Source organism: Nomascus leucogenys, chromosome X (assembly GCF_006542625.1).
Source record: "Nomascus leucogenys isolate Asia chromosome X, Asia_NLE_v1, whole genome shotgun sequence".
In the NCBI taxonomy this organism is placed as follows: Eukaryota; Metazoa; Chordata; class Mammalia; order Primates; family Hylobatidae; genus Nomascus; species Nomascus leucogenys.
The window spans coordinates 94,251,347-94,272,263 of record NC_044406.1 but is presented as its reverse complement, the minus strand read 5'-3'; the positions used below and the strand labels follow the sequence as shown (position 1 = coordinate 94,272,263).

The window sequence follows — 20,917 nt, the reverse complement described above, 5'->3', positions numbered from 1 at the left end:
TCCCTTTTCATTTTCTCCCTCTCTAGCCTGTTCAGTAGGAGGTATAGTTTACTTGGATGTGATTAGAGAGAGGAAGACCAGAAGTGACAGTGATAGTGCTAATGCTGGCTTTTTCTTCATTCGGCCATCTGTAGGTTTGCTAGTATGGCCGCCTCTTCAGAGCTGTTCACCTGGAGACTTACAGCAACTCAGCCCCCTGGTTTCTTACTATCCTAAGTCAGCTCCTTTGCTTTTCTATGTGGAATCTCCTTCATATGCCTTGGGGCCACCTATCCTTTCCCAAATCTGTGTTTGGTGGATTGCCATTCAGTTCCAATGGACAATGTCATGAGATGAAAACTTAGGCATGTCATGATGATCGTGATTAAGAGACAAGAGGTGAGAAGATGTGTATGGGAGGGGGGTGTCCACAGCCTTCTAGGTCTGGGCCATCCATCAGGAGTGTGCGTCTGCTCTCAAACACCTCGATCGAGATCTGATCTGACTACTGTTGTTTGTTTGTTTTTGAGAGGGAGTTTTGCTCTGTCACCCAGGCTGAAGCACAATGGCGGGATCTCGGCTCACTGCAACCTCTGCCTCCTGGGTTCAAGCAATTTTCCTGTCTCAGCCTCCCAAGTAGCTGGGATTACAGGGACCCACCACCACACTTGGCTTTTTTTTTTTTTTGAGACAGTCTCACTCTGTCACCCAGGCTGGAGTGCAGTGGCATGATCTCAGCTCACTACAACCTCCGCCTTCTGGATTCAAGCGATTCTCTTGCCTCAGCCTCCCAAACAGCTGGGACTATAGGTCCACACCACCACGTCCAGCTAATTTTTGTATTTTTAGTAGAGATGGGGTTTCACCATGTTGGCCAGACTGGTCTCAAACTCCTGACCTCAGGTGATCTGCCCACCTCAACCTCCCAAAGTGCTGGGATTACTGGTGTGAGCCACCATGCCTGGCCTATTTTTTGTATTTTTTTTTTTTTTTTTTAGTAGAGACAGGGTTTCACCTTGTTAGCCAGGCTGGTCTCAGACTCCTGACCTCAAGTGATCTGCCTGCCTCGGCCTCCCAAAGTGTGATATAACTACTCAGAAAACCACAGCCTTGAAGAAAGAAATAGTCAAGCAGCAAGGGCAAGTGGGTTGAGAGTATTCAGCATGTGAGGAGAGCAAACTACTGGATGTCAGTCTCAGCTTCACCTATTATTTCTGGGTGCTAGGGTTGGGGAGCACTTACTGCATCTACATGAGCCTTAGGTCTAATATGTGAAGTACCTGTTCTTTGAGCCACCTACTTTTCATCAGACCTTTATATTCATTTTCATCTTCACTTCAACTGAGCCAGAACACCTGTAAATTTCCTCTAGATCTCTGCACCACTAAGTTTGCCTTAGATCCAATGCAACCATTTAATTGGCTCTATTTATCCTGTTTACTATTTTAATAATACATTCATTGGCTGACTCAATCACAATGTTGTCACAGGTATCCTTTGTGGAACAAGTACATGTGAAGGCCAGCTGTCTTTCCCACTGGGCTGTGCCAGCTAGGATATAGTGGTACAGTGTTGGCTCCTGGCAAAACAGGCACTGTTGGCACGGGGTGAGCACTAAGGCAGAGAAGCTCTTCCCTCCATGTCTCCAGAGTCCAAAGGGCCTCTGGCACAGCAAAAACCAACCGAGGTTGAGCCCTACCTGCCTTGATCATTGGAGGTGGAAGTGGCTGGCTGGCAGGCCTGGAGAAGACCATCTTCCTGGAATCCAGCAAGAGGCGGCAGTACCCCGCGATCAGGCAGGCAAAGTTGGTGGCTTCAGGCCACTCCATCAACAGCACTAGAGGCTGCAGAAAAGAAGGGAAGAAACATGAAGACATGAGAAGGAGGGAGGCAGATGCATTTTCAGAGGCATGGTAGCTAGGAAAAGATGACTTGCGTAGTTAAAGGAACCATACTTTCTGAACCAAAAATTGAGGCACATGGCTTGACAAATAGTTTATTCTGATTTGAGAATTTCTTTGTATTAACCTCTTACCCAGGTATCAAAATTAAATCAACCTTTAATCATACATTTAATGAACCACCTTTGCTGAAAAGGACTAAAATTATATAACCTCATGTGACTGCTGTGTAGCTGTATTTGTGTTTGCCAGGGCTCAGCAGATACACAGGCCAGCCGGGAGAGCGGGGGTAAAGCTGGGAATCTAGGTTAGACTTCAGAACGGCCTAGAACACCCTCGATTCTAAGTCCCTTGGGTGCAAGAGCTATGTCTTGCTCATCTTCACATGCCCCTGTAACACCCAGAACACCTCCCTGGACATGGAGGAATCTCTGTGGAATCAGGCCGTAACTCTGCCTTTTGGGCTAAAGTCTTTCTGGCCTGCAGCTCTGCTCACAGCGTCATGCTCGGCCAGGCGCAGTGGCTCATGCCTGTAATCCCAGCACTTTGGGAGGCCGAGGCAGGAGGATCATCTGAGGTTAGGGGTTCGAGACCAGCCTGGCCAACATGGTGAAACCCCGTCTCTACTAAAAATACAAAAATTAGCCTGGCGTGGTGGCAGGCGCCAGTAATCCCAGCTACTCCAGAGGCTGAGGCAGGAGAACTGCTTGAATCAGGCAGGTGGAGGTTGCAGTGAGCCAAGATGGTGCCACTGCACTCCAACCTGGGTGACAGAGTGAGACTTCATCTAAAAAAAAAAAAGAGTCATTCCCTATCCCCTTTCCTTTATTTCCCTGTGTCCTTCAGATGTTGTTAATTGGTGCTTATTAAAAGAGCTCCTTGGTCAAATATGTTTGTGACATTGGGTTAAATAACACTATGCAGATAGTTTTACTATGAGAATTCATAAGACTCTTTAATATACAGTTGTGCACTGGGAAACCTCAGAAGAAAGGCTTTAATATTCTAAGTTTTCTGAATTTATTAGACCACGAAGATCTATTTTTATAGAACATCTCATGGTAACAAGGTTGTTGTTGTTGTTGTTAACCCACCTTGGGAAATACTAGCATACATTGTTGACTTCTGTTCCTAACTCTAAATCAGTCAGATTAGTCCTGGGGTTAACCGGTTAACTGCTTCAGAGACCAGGCAATGCTATTCAAGAAAATCAGCACTCTTTCAAGAAAACCTCCTAGTATCTGTATTATAATTTTAACTGTGGCTTGACCAAGTTTGAGTCAGACTGAAGTCAGCCTTGGGAACATTCTCCTTGGAATAGGGCAGTGGTTTCCAGATAAAGATCATTGAAGACTGGCTAAAGAGGGAGCCATGGGGCTGTGGGTCACCCAGACCAGGCATTAATAAATAGGAGAATTAGGCAGAAGAAATGAGGCCCTTCTCTGACCAATGAGGAGGCTACTGCAACAGTCTAGGAGAGAGGTGGTTAGGGCCTCCACTAGGGTGGTGGCTGGTCCAGTGAAAAGGAAGGGACATTATGAAGACCTGACAGAACTTGATCACTAACTAGATTAGCCTTCCTTGGCTGAATCACCATTACCTTGGGCTCAATTCTGATTCTAAACCAGCTCAGCTGTTAGCTAAAGTTGCAGTGGTTTTCTTTTTCCCAGGATTCCAACACAGAGCCTGAGTTGAATATTTTGTAGTTCACATAGGCCAGGGGTCAACACACATTTTCTTTTTTTTTTTTTTTTTTTTTTTTTTTTTTGAGACAGAGTCTTGCTCTTTCACCCAGGCTGGAGTGCAGTGGCGCAATCTCGGCTCACTGCAAGCTCCGCCTCCCGGGTTTACGCCATTCTCCTGCCTCAGCCTCTCCGAGTAGCTGGGACTACAGGCGCCCGCCACCACGCCCGGCTAATTTTTTGTATTTTTTAGTAGAGACGGGGTTTCACCGTGGTCTCGATCTCGTGACCTTGTGATCCGCCCGCCTCGGCCTCCCAAAGTGCTGGGATTACAAGCGTGAGCCACCGCGCCCGGCCTCAACACACATTTTCTATAAAGGGCTGGTGAGTAAATATTTTAGGCACTGTGGGCCACACGGGCTCTGTCACAACAACTCTGCCATTATCCATAGTGTGGAAATAGCCACAGATAATCTGTAAACTAAACAAACAGGCGTGACTGTGTTCTAACAGAACTTTATTTACAGAAACAGGCAGTGAGTCAGATTTGGCTCATGGGCCATAGTTAGCCAACTGATCTAGAAGTGAAACTTCTTTTTTGCCTTTTTTTTTCTTTCAATAGAGACAGGGTCTTACTATGTTGCCCAGGTTTGTCTTGAACTCCTGGGCACAAGTGATCCTCCTTGGCCTCCCAAAGTGCTGGGATTTACAGGCATGAGCCACAGCGCTCGCTGAAGTGAAACTTCTTTACAGCTAGAAACAATTGTATTCATTCATCACACATCTCAAGTTATTACATTTGCTAACAGCAATCACCTTCTTTGGAAATTCTTCTCTTGGCTTCTGTTTCTGTGAGTTGTGTTCTGGTTCTGTAATCTGACCATCTTCATCTCTCTCTTGGCTGGCTCTTCATGTGCAACCTCCTCACCCTAGCTATATCCTAAGCTCAGTCTAGAGCCCTCGATTCTTCTCCATCAGGGTGTCTGCTTTAACCTCTATGCTGGCGATTCAAAAATCAACATGCCCAGTCTACTCCTTTGAATTCTTTTCCTATTGCAGAAATCATATGGTGCTATATCTATACCACACAATCTTGTGTTGGATCAAATACTAACTTGAATTCTTTCATAGTTGTTGTACATTCAATTACAATGCATGCCACAATAAGGCATTTGGACTCTGCCCCAACTTTAAGGCAACAAGTTAGTGATGCTCCTATGGAGTTCGTGCAATACCATTGGGAGGAAAAAGGAACAGTTTGTACCTTGAGGAGCAATGGCTTTTTTTTCCAGTGATAAAGGGGCCAGATACAGGTATTACTTTTTAGTCATTATTAGGAAGGGGTAGAAGGGACTTTCGTGCCTCCAGTTAATGAATGTTTCTCAGTCACAACAGAATGGCCAAACTTGCATACAACAAAATAAAGACAAAAAAGTATGGAAAGGAAATGAACTTGGGGGGCAGGGAGTCAGATACCCCTTCTTGCTGTCTTGCTGCCACTGTAGCCCTGCCACTGATGGCAGAAGGATATACAGATACAGAGGTTTGAGTGTAAATGGCGGCTACCAGGAGGGCCCAAGACTCACTAGGCTTGCCTCAGGTGTATTCACATCGCGGCCATCCCTACTGCCACTGCTTCATTTCAGGACCTTATCATCTTCCTGCCAGATCAAAACTCCTCAAGGTATGTGTGAGTGGATGGCCTGTGTGCTGAGATACTGAGCCTCTCGGCTTCTCAGTCCTATTGCCTTTGGCCACAAGCTGCCTCATCTGGTATATATATATGCCTCATTTGTTTGTATGTTTTGTCATATAAATTGTGACATTTCTCATGATATGGAAAAGGTTGGGACACACTAACCCAAGAACCTCCAATAGCCTCCTGACTGGCCTTTCTCCCTCTAGTTTCTACCCACTTGATTACACTTCACCTCCATATGGTTGCCTGAAGATTCTTTTCTACTTTATTATTATTATTATTATTATTATTATTAGTAGTAGTAGTAGTAGTAGCAGTAGTAGTAGAGACATGGTCTTACTATGTTTTCCAGGCTGGTCTCAAACTCCTGGCCTCAAGTGATCCTCCCACCTCAGCCTCCCAAAGTGCTGAGATTACAGGCATGAGACACCCTGAATGACCCTGAAGGCTTTTTTTTTTTTTTGAGACGGAGTCTCACTCTGATGCCCATGCTAGAGTGCAATGGCAGAATCTTGGCTCACTGCAGCCTCTGTCTCCTGGGTTCAAGCGATTCTCCTGTCTCAGCCTCCCAATTAGCTGGGATTACAGGTGTGTGCCACCACATCTGACTAATTTTTGTATTTTTAGTAGAGATGGTGTTTCACCATGTTGGTCAGGCTAGTCTCGAACTCCTGACTTTCAGTGATCCAACCGTCTCAGGCTCCCAAAGTCTGAAGGCTCTTTCTAAAGCACAAGTCTCACGGTCACTTAAAATCTTCAATAGCTCATCACCTGTAGAAAATCCAACTGCCTTACAATGGCATACAAAGCCCTTCAGGACCTGGACCCAACCTCCATCTCCAACCATATCTCCCATTAACTCCACTGGTGCTCCCCTCCCATCACTGTCCCTCACCTTATACTCCAGCAATTACAAATACAGTTCCTCATGTTCCTTCACATCTTCATACCTTAACCTATGCTGTTCCCTCTGGCTGAAATGCTCCTGTGCCCTGCTTTGTCCACCCAACAAGCTGCCATAAACTGGCTAGATGCCTCCTGGAGAACATGACCAAGTGAAAGATGCATCCACTCATTCCAGAACTAGGCCAACCTAGTTCCTGCCCTCATGGAGCTTACAATCGAGCAGGAAATAAGACATAACCCAAATCAAATAACCATGCAAATAAATATGATTTCGAGGTGTGATAAGCACTTTGAGGAAAACGTATAGAGAGCTACCCAAACGTAGAATGTCCTGGAGTGGTACGTGGGTGGGTAAGTGTGAATGTGTGCGTGTGTGACTAATTTGGTTTCAGACGCTGGAGACAGCTTTGAGAAAATAGCATTGGCTGACAAATATAATATGAGTCCATTTGACCAAAGTAGAGGCTGAATGGCTGGCTGACTAATGAGCTGGCCGGCTGCAGGGCAGTCTGACTCACTCATGCCCTGGTTGACAAGCCAGCTCAGGACAGACAGAATGCCTAACAGCCTCACATTCTGACCGCTGAGCTGCCTGGCTGGCTGTTGGCTGGCTAATGGACAGAATTACTGACTGGAGGCTGGGAGAATGGCTGATTGACTTCATTGTCTGACCACTGCAGTTTCCCCTCTTACCCCCAATATAGCCCAGTGCTAATAATAAAACAGCACGAAAGCAAAATCCTGTGCACAGAGAGGGCCAAGCACAACCCCAGCTGGCTCAGCACAGCACAGCTCATCAGGAGCCTCTCCTTGGCATCCCCAGACAGCAAACCTGGCCCCAGCATGGGCCAAATGCAGCTCGCAGTAAAAGGAACACAGATGCACTTTTTGCGAAGAGAAAAATGAAATTTTTGCCAACAGGTAAAAATGAAATCAAAAGCAGGCAAACAAAAAGGTTGGACAGTTTCCTTAGAAACCTTCAAAAACAATTTTTTATTTTAGATAGGATTTTAGTGATCATGACGTGTAATGTAACGCTTGTCCCTACAGACAGCACTAGAGAAATAAAGCTCAAACATGAGAACAGGAGACATACTGGGCCACAAGATACCCCTTGGGACATTCCTTTGATGATTTCTTTTTCCACCTTATGTGCTTCTGTGGTAATGGGGTATGGTAATGGCCCAGGTATGCCTCAGTCCCAGGCTGCCATCTCTTGAAGAAAGATATTTGAATACTACCTCATGTTTGCTCCACTAAGAGCAAGTAAGCTGAGTGAAAACTAATTAATATGCCCAGGCCATCTTCAAATGTAGCATGAGGAAAGGAGAATGGAGTTGGAGGCATGAGCCAGCCAGAAGAAGGTACAGCAGGGATTAATTTGACATGCTCTAGCCACATCTCCTTCCCAGGGTGCCCTGGGAGCTATCAGGCACTTAGCACTCTGAGATGCCAACTAGGAAAAGGATTTTCCCTGGGGTAGCCTTCACTCACTCTAGCATCCCTGAAAACAGGAAAAGGATGGAATCCAGGGGCCTGGAGGGGAAGGGTAAAAGACGATGGTCTAGAGACCCAAGGGATCAGTATATTTGGTTCTTGCCTCCACAGCACTGGGAAAGGCTAATTGGGCACAGCCAGCCAATTTGGGGGCAAGGCAGAATATCACTTAAGGTGGTGGTTCTCAGGCCAGATACAAATTAGAATCACCTGGAAGTGGTAAAGACCTGTATACCCCTGGGCCCCAACCCCCCAGAATTCTGATTTTAAATGGTCTGGGAGGAAGAGTCTGGGCATCCAGTGGTTTTTAAATCTCTACATATGATTCTAATGTGCAGTCAGGGCTGAGAAGTACTTTAAATGAATCATCTTAATTTCACCAGACCCTTATAGAATATTACCAGACCAGAGTGGCCTGTCTAGGGGGAAATGGGCCAAGTCTGGTTTCTAACTTCCATGTCCCCTGTTAAGGATGTTCAGACAGTCCTTCTTCAGTGTATCCTATGCAGTTGTGTGCTGGTAAACATTTCACAACCAGTTCTTTCTTTCCTTTCTTCCTTCCTTCCTTTCCTTCCTTCCTCCCTCCCCCACTCCCCCCTCCCTCCTTCCCTTCCTTCTCTTCCTTCCCTTCCTTTCCTTCCCTCCCTTCCTTCCTCCCTCCCTCCCTCCCTTCCTTGCTCTCTTTTTCTCTCTCTCTCTTTCTCTCCTTTCTTTTTTCTTTTCTTTTCTTTTCTTTCTTTCTTTCTTTCTTTCTTTCTTTCTTTCTTTCTTTCTTTCTTTTTCTTTCTTTCTCTCTCTCTCTCCTTCCTTTCTTCCTTCCTTCCTTTCTTTCTTTCTTTCTTTCTTCTTTCTTTCTTTCTTTCTCTTTCTTTCATCTTTCTTTCTTTCCTTTTTTTTGACTGGCTCTCGCTCTGTCACCCAAGTTGGAGTGCAGTGGCATGATCACGGCTCACTGCAACCTCTGCCTCCCAGGCTCAAGCCATCCTCCCACCTCAGCCTCCTGAGTAGCTGGGATTACAGGCGCAAGCCACCATGCCCAGCTAATTTTTGTATTTTTAGTAGAGACGGAGTTTCGCCATGTTGGCCAAGGTGGTCTGAAACTACTGGCCTCAAACAATCCACCCATCTCAGCCTCCCAAAGTGCTAGATTACAGGCGCGAGCCACTGCGCCCGCCCCACAGCCAGTTCTTTCAAGTAGTAATTTGTAGCACTGGCCAATTTCCCTGGTGTACATACACCCACCATAGCTGCTTTCAAACCATTAACGTGATGGCACTGAACAAAGAGATGGGGAGAGATGTGCCCAGCTGGCTCTGATGCACTGTGTGAGCCAGCTCCAGCACACCACTGGCTCGGTGGGTAGATTCTTACTGAGCCCAGGGAAGCCATTCTCTAGTAAGAAGCTTCCCAACCCTGCTCTCCCAATTCCTTCCCAGAGCCACCTCTCACTAAACACAAATATTGCTGATATAAAGCACCTCTAAGAAGCTTTCCTTAATACCCCCAGCCAGAATTTTGTCCTCCCCTGTACTCCCCTAACATGCTTTTGGTAGCTCTCCTATGGCACTTCCTTCTGTGTGCCATGTATTTGTGCTTTTTTTTTTTTTTTTTTTTTTTTTTTTTTTGAGATGGAGGCTCGCTCTGTCGCCCAGGCTGTAGTGCAGTGGCACAATCTTGGCTCACTCCAACTTCCACCTCCTGGGTTCAAGGGATTCTCCTGCCTCAGCCTCCAGAGTAGCTGGGATTACAGGTGTGTGCCACGATGCATGGCTAATTTTTGTATTTTTAGTAGAGACAGGGTTTTGCCATGTTGGCCAGGCTGGTCATGAACTCCTGACCTCAGGTGATCCGCCCGCCTCAGCCTCCCAAAGTGCTGGGATTACAGGCGTTAGCCACCGTGCACAGCCATATTTGTGCATTTCTATCCTACAAGCTAAGTAAGCTTCTTGAAGGCAGGGAGCCATGGTTTTCTCTCTCTCTCTCTCTCTCATTTTTGTGGAGAACGGGGTCTCACTATATTGCCCAGGCAGGTCTTGAACTCCTGGGCTCAAGTTATCCTCTCACTTGTGCCTTCCTAAGTTCTGGGACTACAGGCATGAGCCACTGCACCCAGCAAGCCATGTTTTTTTCTCTCTTTTAATTTTTTTTTTTTTTTTTTTTGAGACGGAGTCTCACTTTGTCCCCCAGGCTGGGATGCGGTGGCATGATCTCGGCTCACTGCAACCTTTGCCTCCCAGGTTCAAGCAATTCTCCTGCCTCAGCCTCCCAAGTAGCTGGGATTACAGGTGTGTGCCACCACGCCCAGCTGATTTTTTTTGTTTTTTGCATTTTTAGTGGAGATTTAGTGGAGACAGGGTTTCACCATGTTGGCCAGGCTGGTTTCGAACTCCTGACCTCAAGTGATCTGCCTCCCTTGGCCTCCCAAAGTGCTGGGATTACAGGCATGAGCAACCGTGCCCAGCCTCTTTATTAAAAAAAAAAAAAAATTCTGTGTTTAGCATGCTTCCCAGCAACAGCAAGTTCATACTAAATGACTGTCAAATCTAAACCTTGATCTTTTTTCTCCATCTTCCCTTTCTCCTTTCACCACAATATCATCCATTTTGCTTCTGCTGGGCACATAGTACCATTCTTCAGAGTACTTGGGACCCATGAAGTAGGCAGAAGGGCTAGGTATAATAAGACATGTGCATTGTCTGTGCAAGAGTGGTATGCAGGGGAGAATATGCACCCACATCTTACTGATTTCGCATGTTTCACATCTCCTCTTTTTTTCTCATTACCACTGCTGTCCCTCCAGCACAGGTCCTTGTCCCTTCACTCCTGGACTAGTGCCATGATCCCCTCCTCACTGCCCTAGCTTGACATTAGCTTTGCTCTCACCCATCTTGCACCCTGGTCCAAATCAACTTTTATTTGATCACCCTTCTGCTCAAAGACCTACTGTGGATTCTCACTGTTCTACCACATTGAATCTAAATTCCACAGATTGGCCTTTGAGGCTTTTAACCAACTTGTTCTGCCCACCCCCAATCTCTGCAATCTCTTTTCTCGTTATTCTCCTCTCCAGCCAAGCAACTATGCTTATCGACCTGCACATATGGCTTGCTTATTTCTGTGCTTGCTCCTTGCCTTTGAACACATCCCACTTCTCTCTGCTAATTCATGCCTATCACTTCAAGATCCAGCTTAAAACACCCTCTTGTGGGAAGCCAGATCTGATTAACTCCTTCCTGTTCTTTTTTTCCATATTCCACATCACACTTGTCTGTAACATTTACTTCATATTACTTTTTCTTTACTGATGTTTTGCTTTTGAAAAAATAACAGGTCTCATTCATTGAGTACTTACTGTGTGCCAGGCAGTATGCTAAGACATTTTATGTACATTTTTTCATTTAATACTCACAACAGGCCGGGTGCAGTGGCTCATGCCTGTAATACCAGCACTTTGGGAGGCCGACTTGGGAGGACTGCTTGAGCCCAGGAGTTCAAGACCAGCCTGGGCAACATAGCAAGACCCCCATCTCTAAAATTAAAAATAATAATAATAATCCTGACAAAAACCTTTTGAGATAGGCATTCCATTTTGCAGTTGAGGGAATCGGGATTCAGAGAGGTTAAGACACTTTCTGAAGGTCACACAGCAAGGCTGGGATTTGAGCCTTGTCTGATTCCAGAGCTCTATACATGTTCTGATATTGTGCTTTTAAGGCAGGTCATGTGTCTTTGTGAATCTAGTCTCCCCAATGACAATGTAGCCTCTCCAGGGCAGCATTCATTCCCATAATTGTCACTGGATCACTCCTAGAAATAAGCATAGTGCTCCTCACTCAGGCAACACCCACTGATCCCCTGTTCAGCCTGTTTCCTCCCAGAGCTCTGGTAATATAGGTCTCAAGCCTGTGCATTCTCAAAGTGGTTGCATTACACAATCACCTAGGAAACTGAAAAAAATAAATAAATCCTGATGCCTGGGCTTCACTCATGACCAAAGAAATCATAATCTCTGAGAGTAGGACCCAGGCATCTGTTTTTTTCTTAAAGCACTTAAGGAAATTCTATTGTGTAGTCAATGTTGAGAATCACTCAGAACATAGAAGACTCAGTTGGAAAGCTGTGTCTCTATTTTAAACTCCTTTTATTTCTCAGGAAGCCACATCTCCCCTGCATGCCTTGTCTTCCCTGCCCCCTTCTCTGCCCGTCCATTTGGCTTTTTACCCAACAACATCTGAGGAGTGCAGCAACCATTGGTTGAGGAGGTAGCCGCAAGCCAATTAAACATCGGCTCCAAGCCAGTTCCTAAACCAATGGGAATCCTGTGAATCACAGGTGGAAAAATCAACGTATTAAAGCTTTCTGGGTTTCACAAAGACAAAAATAAAGCAAATAATTTTCTCTTTTAGAAACAGCAAACACTCCACCTCTTAATCTGCTACCAATATCTCCCCCTGGGAAATCGTTTAAGAAAGGAAAGTTGCAACTCCTCTAAGAGCTTCCGCCAGCTGGCAGGCAGGCCTGCCCCCCACCCACAGTGGTCACTGGTATTCAAACAGGAGAGCTGTGGAGGGGGTGGCTGACCAAGACTGCCAGACTTTGCACAGGCGACAGCTGCTTGCCAGTCCGAAAGAGTTGATCTATGGGAATGAATCTAAGGTTCTGGAAGGGCTGGACTCTGGAAGGTGAAATAAGGACAAGGCTCTGCATGTTCCCCTTCTTCCCAGGCCCCCTCTGTTCTGTTCACATGCTCAGACACCCTCTCTTCAATGACTCAAGGTGCGTGTCCCTATGGCAGGGCCGCCCAACTGCTGTGCACATGGAATGGGTAGAGATGGGCCAAGATATTCATTCCTATAGTTTCTGGGGCAGCCAGGCAGAACCTGGGGTGGACAGAGTCTCTGGTCTCTGGGGCTGCTACATTTACCCCAATGTTCCACATGAATATAATTTTCTTTTCTTTTTTCTTTTCTTTCTCTTTCTTCCTATTTATTTATTTATTTATTTATTTTGAGGCAGGGTCTCACTCTGTTGCCCAGGCTGGAGTGTAGTGGTGCAATCACAGCTCACTGCAGCCTTGACCTCTCTGGCCCAGGCAATCCTCCCACCTCAGTGCCCTGAGTAGCTGGGACCACAGGTGTGTGCTACCATGCCCAGCTAAGTTTTGTATTTTTTTGTAGAGACAGGGTTTCATCATGTTGCCCAGGCTGGTCTCAAACTCCTTGGACTCAAGTTATCTGCCCACCTTGGCCTCCCAAAGCGTGGGATTATAGGCATGAGCCACCATGCCGGCCTGTGAATATAATTGTCTATGTGTGCTATGATATGAGAAAAATGGGAAGCAGTGGCCTGGGGGTAGCTCCAAGTTCTCCAGTTTCCCTGCCCTGTGCTGAGGAACTGTCTCAGGCTGATCTGACTCTCCATAGCATTCCTTAGTGCTGGCTGACCTTATTATGTGGTCAAAATGGCATGTCCCAGAGGGCTGAGAAGAGACAGATTAGCCCAAAGAGTCCCAGGGTTGAACCACTTCAGAATTACTGAACCTCACCTAACAGACCCCAATTCTCTTTTCTAAAGTTTACTTCTTCCTCTATTCCCAAGGCCTGTTCCTGAACAGAAGGAGACACTCAAAGCAGGGCTTACCTTGGCATCCATGATGCTGGTCTCCACCCGGGCCACGCCCTGGTTCTCCCGGAACAGCTGGATCTTGCTGATCTTGCTGAACTCGGACAGCACAGTGGTGAGGTTGGTTTTGAGGTCAATAACATGGCTGATGCCATGACGGGGTCCCACCAGGAGAGTGGTGGCCGACTGCTTCTCATCCTGGTGGCCAAGAATGGCAGGCAACATTCACAGAAAGAAGGGTGGAAGAGGTGGGGAGAGGAGACAGGAGGAGGAAATAGAAAACATGCATTGGACTCTGCTAATGGGATGTGAAAATATCTGGGGCTCAGTGCCACAGTAAGACAACCTGGAGGGGAAAATGGTCTGGGACAGAAAATGGTTCCTGGGATAGAGCCCCAGATTATGGGTCCAAATGAACACCTTAGCCTCAGCAGCAGGTTGAGTAAAGTGCACAGGCAGAAGGGCTGGCTCTAGCAAAATCGTGAAGTAGGTGAGGTTTGTTTGGAGGCCTTTGGAGCACCCTCCCCTTCCAAGCCCCAGGGACTTTCCATTTGTTGCTGCAGGCCACTTGAGGCCCCCACCCAGTGTCTGGTCTTTACCCTCCCCCTACCAACAGCCACTCAAACTTGCACTTCTCACCCAGGCCAAAAACTAAACTGGCACAGCAACTCTGCCTAAGGTGTTGAGGGTTGATTGAGTACTTCATGGCAGCCTCCCTCCTTAAACAGAGATTTACCTTTTAACGGGCACTCCAGTAGGTATGGCCAATAGAAATTTTAGCAGTGGTAGGTGGGTGGAAGAACGATTTGACAGTGTATGAAGGAGGTGGGAGGGGACAGTGGGCTTTCAGTGTTCTGCAAATCCCAGTATATAAATGGCTACCTCTTGGCCTGAAGGACTGGATTCCCTTAAGAGGTCTTGACAGACTCCTTGGAGGAATCAAGCTTGGGTCCTCTGGCGGCCCATTCCCTGGTATTAGCATCACCCTGAGGAACCTCTTGTGCCTGTCTATAGGCACTTTGATAAGTGGCTTTCCACCGATGTGCCGCACTAGCTGACAATACGCTCCTGGGACCAAGACAAGCACCTGGATCCAATTAGCAAGGTGATTTGAATTTCCTTTCACCAGGGTAAACTAGCCTGGGGGGGCACAGTCTTAGGGTGGGACCAGCTGTGCCCTGCCCCAGAGCCTTGTTCCTGCAGCAAAGGTGCCGAGCAAGCAGGGGGAGAAGTAGAAGGACTCAGGAAACCTAGGGTAGGGGACTGTGGGAGTATGTGGAACAAAAATGAAATAGAGCAGGGGTTGCCTAACCATGGCCCATGGGCCAAATACCACCCACCACCTATTTTTTATGGCCCAGAAGCTAAGAATGGTTTTTAGATTTTTTAATGGTAGGGAAAAAAATCAGAAGAGGCATGTTTTGTGACATGTGAAGAGTACATGAAATTCAAATTTTCGTGTCCATAAATAGTTATTGGCACATAGCCACACCCATTTGTTTATGCATTGTCTGTGGCTGCTTTCATAATCTGACAGCAGGGCTGAGTAGTTGCCACAGTTGCCAGTATCGCCCGCCTGCAAAGCCTAAAATATTTACTATCTGGCCCTTTATGGAAAAAGTATGCTGTGCCCCCAAATCAAGGAAGAGGAACAAAAAAAGGTCATGGAGGGATACTCAAAACAAATATCTCCTCCCACTTTATTGTTTTAGCAGAGGCAGGGCCAGGGAGGTAAGAGGTAGAAGGAGGAGGAAGAGGAAGGAAGGCCTTTAGAAATATTTGCCCCCCCTGCCCCCACACCCAAGGACAAGAGCCAACAAAGGGCTCCCTCCCCACATCCCCCCATCCTGCCCCACTGACCAGGCCTACAGTGTTGAACAAAACGCCCGTGAAGGTAGGAAGTTCATTCAGAATTCGTAGATACTGGAGCTTTGCCTGAATTGCAGAGCCCTGTGGAAAAACCCATCCAGAAATATGAGAAGCCTGAGGTGCACAGGAAAAGTAAACCCATGTTCTCAACGAGGAGTCTCAACATCCTAGGACAGACACCAGTCAGCAAGTGACACTGTGGAGATGTGAAGATACCCTTTGTAAAACAGCAGCAAGGTTCTAGTTTGGACAGCTCTTTCCTCTAGTATCTCATCTCCCTTTCTAAAATCTTGTCCTACCTCCTGATCTTCATTCCTAAAGTATCCAGCTTACTCATTTTGTTTTTGGTTTAATTCCAACTAACTGACGCCCCACCTAATCCATACCTCTCTCCTGAGATCCTTCAGACCCCTAGAGTCATGTAGATGCTGGTCATTCCCCAGCTGGGGGTCCCACTCAATACCTTTCATACTAAGCACTCCTAAGTCCCAAGCCTGCACTTCAGGCACCTGGTCTCTATCAGCATCCCCTGGGCAATCGAGCCAGAAACCTGTGAGTCACACTGGACACCTCCTTAATCGTCTCATGTGAGGGCCAGCAGTTACCAGATCATCTGGATACTTACCCCCTAGCTCCTTTTCCAATCTATCCATCCCTCTTCTCTAGCCAGTCATTGCCTTGACATTCCCACCAATGTCAGGGTGACAGCCAGGTTACCTTCAGGACTGACACTCATTTCCCTCTTTCCCTCAAGTGCCTCCACACTTGAAAGTTTTAGAGGGAGCATCCTAAAACATAAGTTTAATCACATCAGCTTCCTGCTTTAAACCCTTCAATGGCTCCCAGCTGCCTAGAGGATGAAGTACAACCTCTTTCCTTGGCACACAAGGCCCTCCATGAACTGACTCCTGCCAACCTCTCTGGCCTCTCCTCTTGCCCCTACCTTCACCCCTTGCACACAGCTTGCATTCTCTGTACTTGCTTAGGTTGAATGATTTGCATTTCTGTCCTTGCACCATGGTTTCTCATATTTCTGGGCCTTTGTACAGATGGATCTCCCTGCCTGGGAAACACTTCCTCCCATGACCCATGCCCACGGATTCATCTAGACAAACTCTTATGTGTCTTTCAAGACCCAGGTCTGGCCTTTTCCACCTCCCTCAGGCTGGGCTTAGTGTTCTTCCTCTGTGCTTCCAGAGCACCTGTGCCTAATGCACTGTGTTGGGACTGACTAATGTGTTTCCCCATTAGACTGTGCCTGACTCAGGGGCCAAGACCAGGCCCTCTTCATCTTCATATTTCCAACCCAAGCACTGGGGTGCCTTGAAAAAAATGTTACTTGAGGAGATGGTGGTGAGCACTGATGCTCAGTTGAGAAGAAAACAATCTGATTAAATATTCACAGCAAGGTGGGAATGGCTTAACTCTCTGGGGAAATTTGCATCTTAAAAGAGAAGCTAGTTGGTAATGCAAGAAATCTGGAATGGGAGGAATGTATGGGGGCGATTGCGTCCCATGTGTACATCTGCATGCTGATTCTAGTGCGTCTTACCACTCTCCTGCTTCTTGGGCAGGAAGCACAGGCAGATTGAATCTTACAAAGCTAAGAAGCTGCTGCCGGGCTTGGGAAAGCAGACAGTGGGAGTCCCTCAGAGCACTAGAAAGTGGAGGCAGTAACCTGATCCCTCGCCATTCCACCCAGTGACCCATTCTCCAGGTCAGGTCTTGTGCCCCCAACTCTCCCCCTTTCCCCTGGGCTGGGGTTTTGTCTCCCAGAATTCCACACCCTAGGACTGATGAATTAGAGGTACAGAGGTACGTTTCCTTTTTTTACATTTTTTTAAATTATTTTTTTAAAAGTAAAGACGCTGTCTCACTATGTTGCCCAGACTGGTCTCAAACTCCTGGGCTCAAGTGATCTTCCTGCTTTGGCCTCCCAAAGCACTGGGATTACAGGCATGAGCCACCACACCAGCCTAGTCATTTCCATGGAAAACATGTGCCTCCCTAGGGTCTAATGCTTTCCACATGATATATGCTCAGTCGGCACTGACTAATTGGTGAAAAGGACCTGAGAATTATCTCCTGCATCTTGGCCCCTTTGCTTTGAGGACCCTGAGCTCTCTCAGTGATGTGTCACTCAGCTGTCTCTTTGGGATGCTCAGCTTGGGGAAGACTCCTCTCCACAACTGCCCCCACACCTGGCCAAGCCGTATGTGCACCTGAGTCAAAAGCAGTGGTGAGGATCCCTAGAGGACCAGACTTTGCTGGGAAACCAATCAGGATCTCCCTGCGGCCAGTAGTGCCTGGAGCACCATGCCCAGTGGCCTACTCTGGATACCTTGGTGCCGCAGGAAGGATGTGTTTGGTGAGCCTTCAGTTGCTGAGAGAGAGATTTCCGGAGGTTCTTCTCTTTGATGCCCTGCAGGAGGGAGGGGGGAAGAAAGGGTTCCAGGCCCCACTCCTTCCTAAAAGCAGAAGAAAAGTAAGAGATTAGTGAGAGAGGCAAAGTGGGACACAGAGAAGATGGTAAGACAGAAATAGACTGAATCTGAGAGGTAGAGATGGAGGAATAGAGACTGGGAGAAAGAAAAAGGGACAGGGACAGGAAAATAACATTAGCCATAGCTCCCTAGTAGAAACTGTAGCTCTAGGGCTTCACAGTCTAGATATGAGGGACTCCAATTCTCACTCTCATCCCATGCCCTACATTTCTGAAAAGCATAGCATAGCTCAACCAGTGTACCTTTTCCCTATGCAGCTATTCGCCCCCCATCCCAAAGGGCCCCAGCACAACTCACTCCACATTCTTGAGCGAGATCTTCTGACTAGGTCGAGTGGCTGAGACAGTGATATAGATGTGGAGCGCAGCAAGGCCCAAAAGCATCTCTGGCTTGGGATCCATTCCAAAGCGTTCTCGAATAACATCATTCCGACTCTGTGAGAGAGGGCAGTCCAAACCCATCAGTTGAAGGAGACATTCCTTCCCCACCCCCGATCTACTCCCTTACATCCCAGACAATACTCATAGTATCAGTAAGGCATGCTAGATCAAGGGACAGAGGAAGGAGCTCCCCTTGGAGCAGAGACAACAGAGGAGGCTCAGGTCTCAGAGACACTGCTCACTTCATTCAGCAGATACTAGATAGCCTTCTTCTCAGTGGCAGGGGCACACAATGGCAAGGTACAAGCAGACAGTCCAGTTCACTGCAAAAGTGAGACATGGCACCACTCCCTTTCTTTCCTCCTTTTATAAGAGACTTTCCTACTTTTTTTCGTGGGGGTTATACTCACCCCCAAGCCATACAAGGCTCCTTTACTAGCTCGGATGGAAACAAGGGGAGAAAGATACTGGGAGGGACTCTCCACAGGGCCCTGGCCCAGAAGCCCAGGATGAGAGCTGAATTGCAGGGATGGGGGAGGCATTCTTCTTCTTGGTGTCTGAAGGACAAAAATGTTGATGAGTCAATCTTCCCTATGCTATCCTAGAGGAGGTCTCCAGGAACTACTGGCCAAGGGTATGACAACCCCCAAACGCTGAGGGTCACAGTCCCAGCTATCAATGAGTCAGCCTTGGTTAGACCAGTTGCCCATTTTGTTAAAGTGGAACCAGTATGGACTAAGGGACTAGGGAGCCACAGTGATATCACTGTAATATAGGAGACGGTGGAAAAGGAGTACATCATCAATATATACATACATCATCAATACATACATCATCATCAATGATCATCTATGTAGAAAATCACAAAAATTACAAAAAACTACTACTACTTTCTACTATGTAGAAAATTACAAAAAACTACTACAACTACAATTTTCCCTTGGTATCCATGGAGGATTTCTTCCAGGACCCCCATGGATACTGAAATTTGTGGATGCTTAAGTCCTTTATATAAAATGCTGTAGTATTTGCATGTAACCTATGCAAATCCTCCTGTATACCTCTATCATCTCTAGATTACTTATAATGCCTAATACAATTAAAATGATATATAAGTCCAGGTGCAATGGCTCATGCCTGTAATCACAGCACTTTGGGAGGCGGAGACTGGTGGATTACCTGAGATCAGGAGTTCGAGACCAGCCTAGACAACATGGTGAAACCCTGTCTCTACTAAAAATACAAAAATTAGCTGGGCATGGTGGCGGGCGCCTGTAATCCCAGCTACTCGAGAGGCTGAGGCAGGAGAATCACTTGAACTCAGGAGGTGGAGGTTCCAGTGAGCCGAGAGCGAAACTCCATCTCAAAAAAAAAAAAAAAAAAGTGCTATAGTGCTATGTAGGCCAGATGCTATGGCTCATGCCTGAAGTCTCAGCACTTTGGGAGGCTGAGGCAGGTGAATCACTTGAGGTCAGGAGTTTGAGACCAGCCTGGCCAACATGGTGAAACCCTGTCTTTATTAAAAAATACAAAAATTAGCTGGGCGTGGTGGTGCATGTCTATAGTCCCAGCTACTTGGGAGGATGAGGCAGGAGAACTGTTTGAACCTGGGAGGTGGAGGTTGCAGTGAGCCGAGATCATGGCACTGCACTCCAGCCTGGGTGACAGAGCAAGACTCTGTCTCAAACTAAAATAAAATAAAAATGCTATGCAAATAGTTATTATATTATATTTTTAAATTTTGCATTTTTTATTATTGTACTGTTATTTTTTATTGCTTTTTGAATATTTTCAAAATCCACAAATACGGAACCTGTAGATATGAAGGGCCAAATGTAGTGAGTTTACCAAGGCTTCAGGATATAAGATCAATACAGAAAAATCAATTGTGTTCCTATTCTCTTAAAAATAAATCTTTTTGTACAGAGATGGGGGTCTCACTATGTTGCCCAGGCTGGTCTTGAACTCCTGAGCTCAAGCGATCTTCCTGCTTCAGCCTCCCAAAGTGCTGCAATTACAGGCATGAGCCAACATGCCCAACCCCAACTCTATTTGTATATGCTAGCAAGAAATAATTGAAAATTGGAATTAAAATCAAAATCATTTACAATAGCATCAAAAAATATGAAATAATTAGGGACAAATCTGACGAAACATGTGAAAGACCTATATACTGAAAACTACAAAATACTGCTGAGAAAAATTATAGAAGGTATAATTAAGTGTAGAAATACTGTGTTCAGGGATTGGAAGGCTCAATATTGTTAGGATGTCAATTGTCCCCAAGTTGATCTATAGTTTCAACACAATCCCAATCCAAATCACAGCAGGTTTTGGTAGAAATTATCATGGTGATTCTAAAATTCACATGAAAATGCAAAGGACCTGTAATAGCCAAACCAACTTTGAAAAAGAACAAAGTTGGAGAACAAATATCTCCTGATTTCAAGAATTATTATAAAGCTCCAGTAATCAAGAGTGTGATGTTGACATAAAGACAGACAAGTAGACCAAAAGATCAGAATAGAGAGTACAGGAATATTTTTATATATATATATACGTATATATGTATATATATACGTATACATATATACATATATATGTATACGTATATATATACACGTATATATATACGTATATATATATACATATATATATACAACAGATTTTTGACAAAAGTACAAAGGCAATTCAGTGGAGGAAGGATACTCTTTTCAACAAAAGGTGCTAGAACAATTGGATATCCATATGCAAAAAAAAAAACACACATGAAACTTTGATGGATACCTTGCACCACATACAAAAGTTAATTCAAATGGATCATAGGCCTAAATATAAAACTGTAAATGATAAAACATCTAGAAAAAAAAGAGGAAAA

The 20,917-nt window shown here is 46.0% G+C and overlaps 1 protein-coding gene across 1 annotated transcript in view; it reads right to left on the bottom strand.

The window, feature by feature from the left end:
* Window positions 1-20,917, bottom strand: part of FRMPD3 (FERM and PDZ domain containing 3) — an 83,476-nt gene that overhangs the window by 27,198 nt on the left and 35,361 nt on the right. The window contains exons 11-15 of the mRNA XM_030806514.1: window positions 17,957-18,093; window positions 17,497-17,623; window positions 15,147-15,236; window positions 13,305-13,484; window positions 1,679-1,823 (exon numbers count right to left, since the gene is read on the bottom strand). Coding sequence (XP_030662374.1) covers window positions 1,679-1,823; window positions 13,305-13,484; window positions 15,147-15,236; window positions 17,497-17,623; window positions 17,957-18,093 — 679 coding nt within the window. The remainder of the gene's footprint in view (window positions 1-1,678; window positions 1,824-13,304; window positions 13,485-15,146; window positions 15,237-17,496; window positions 17,624-17,956; window positions 18,094-20,917) is intronic.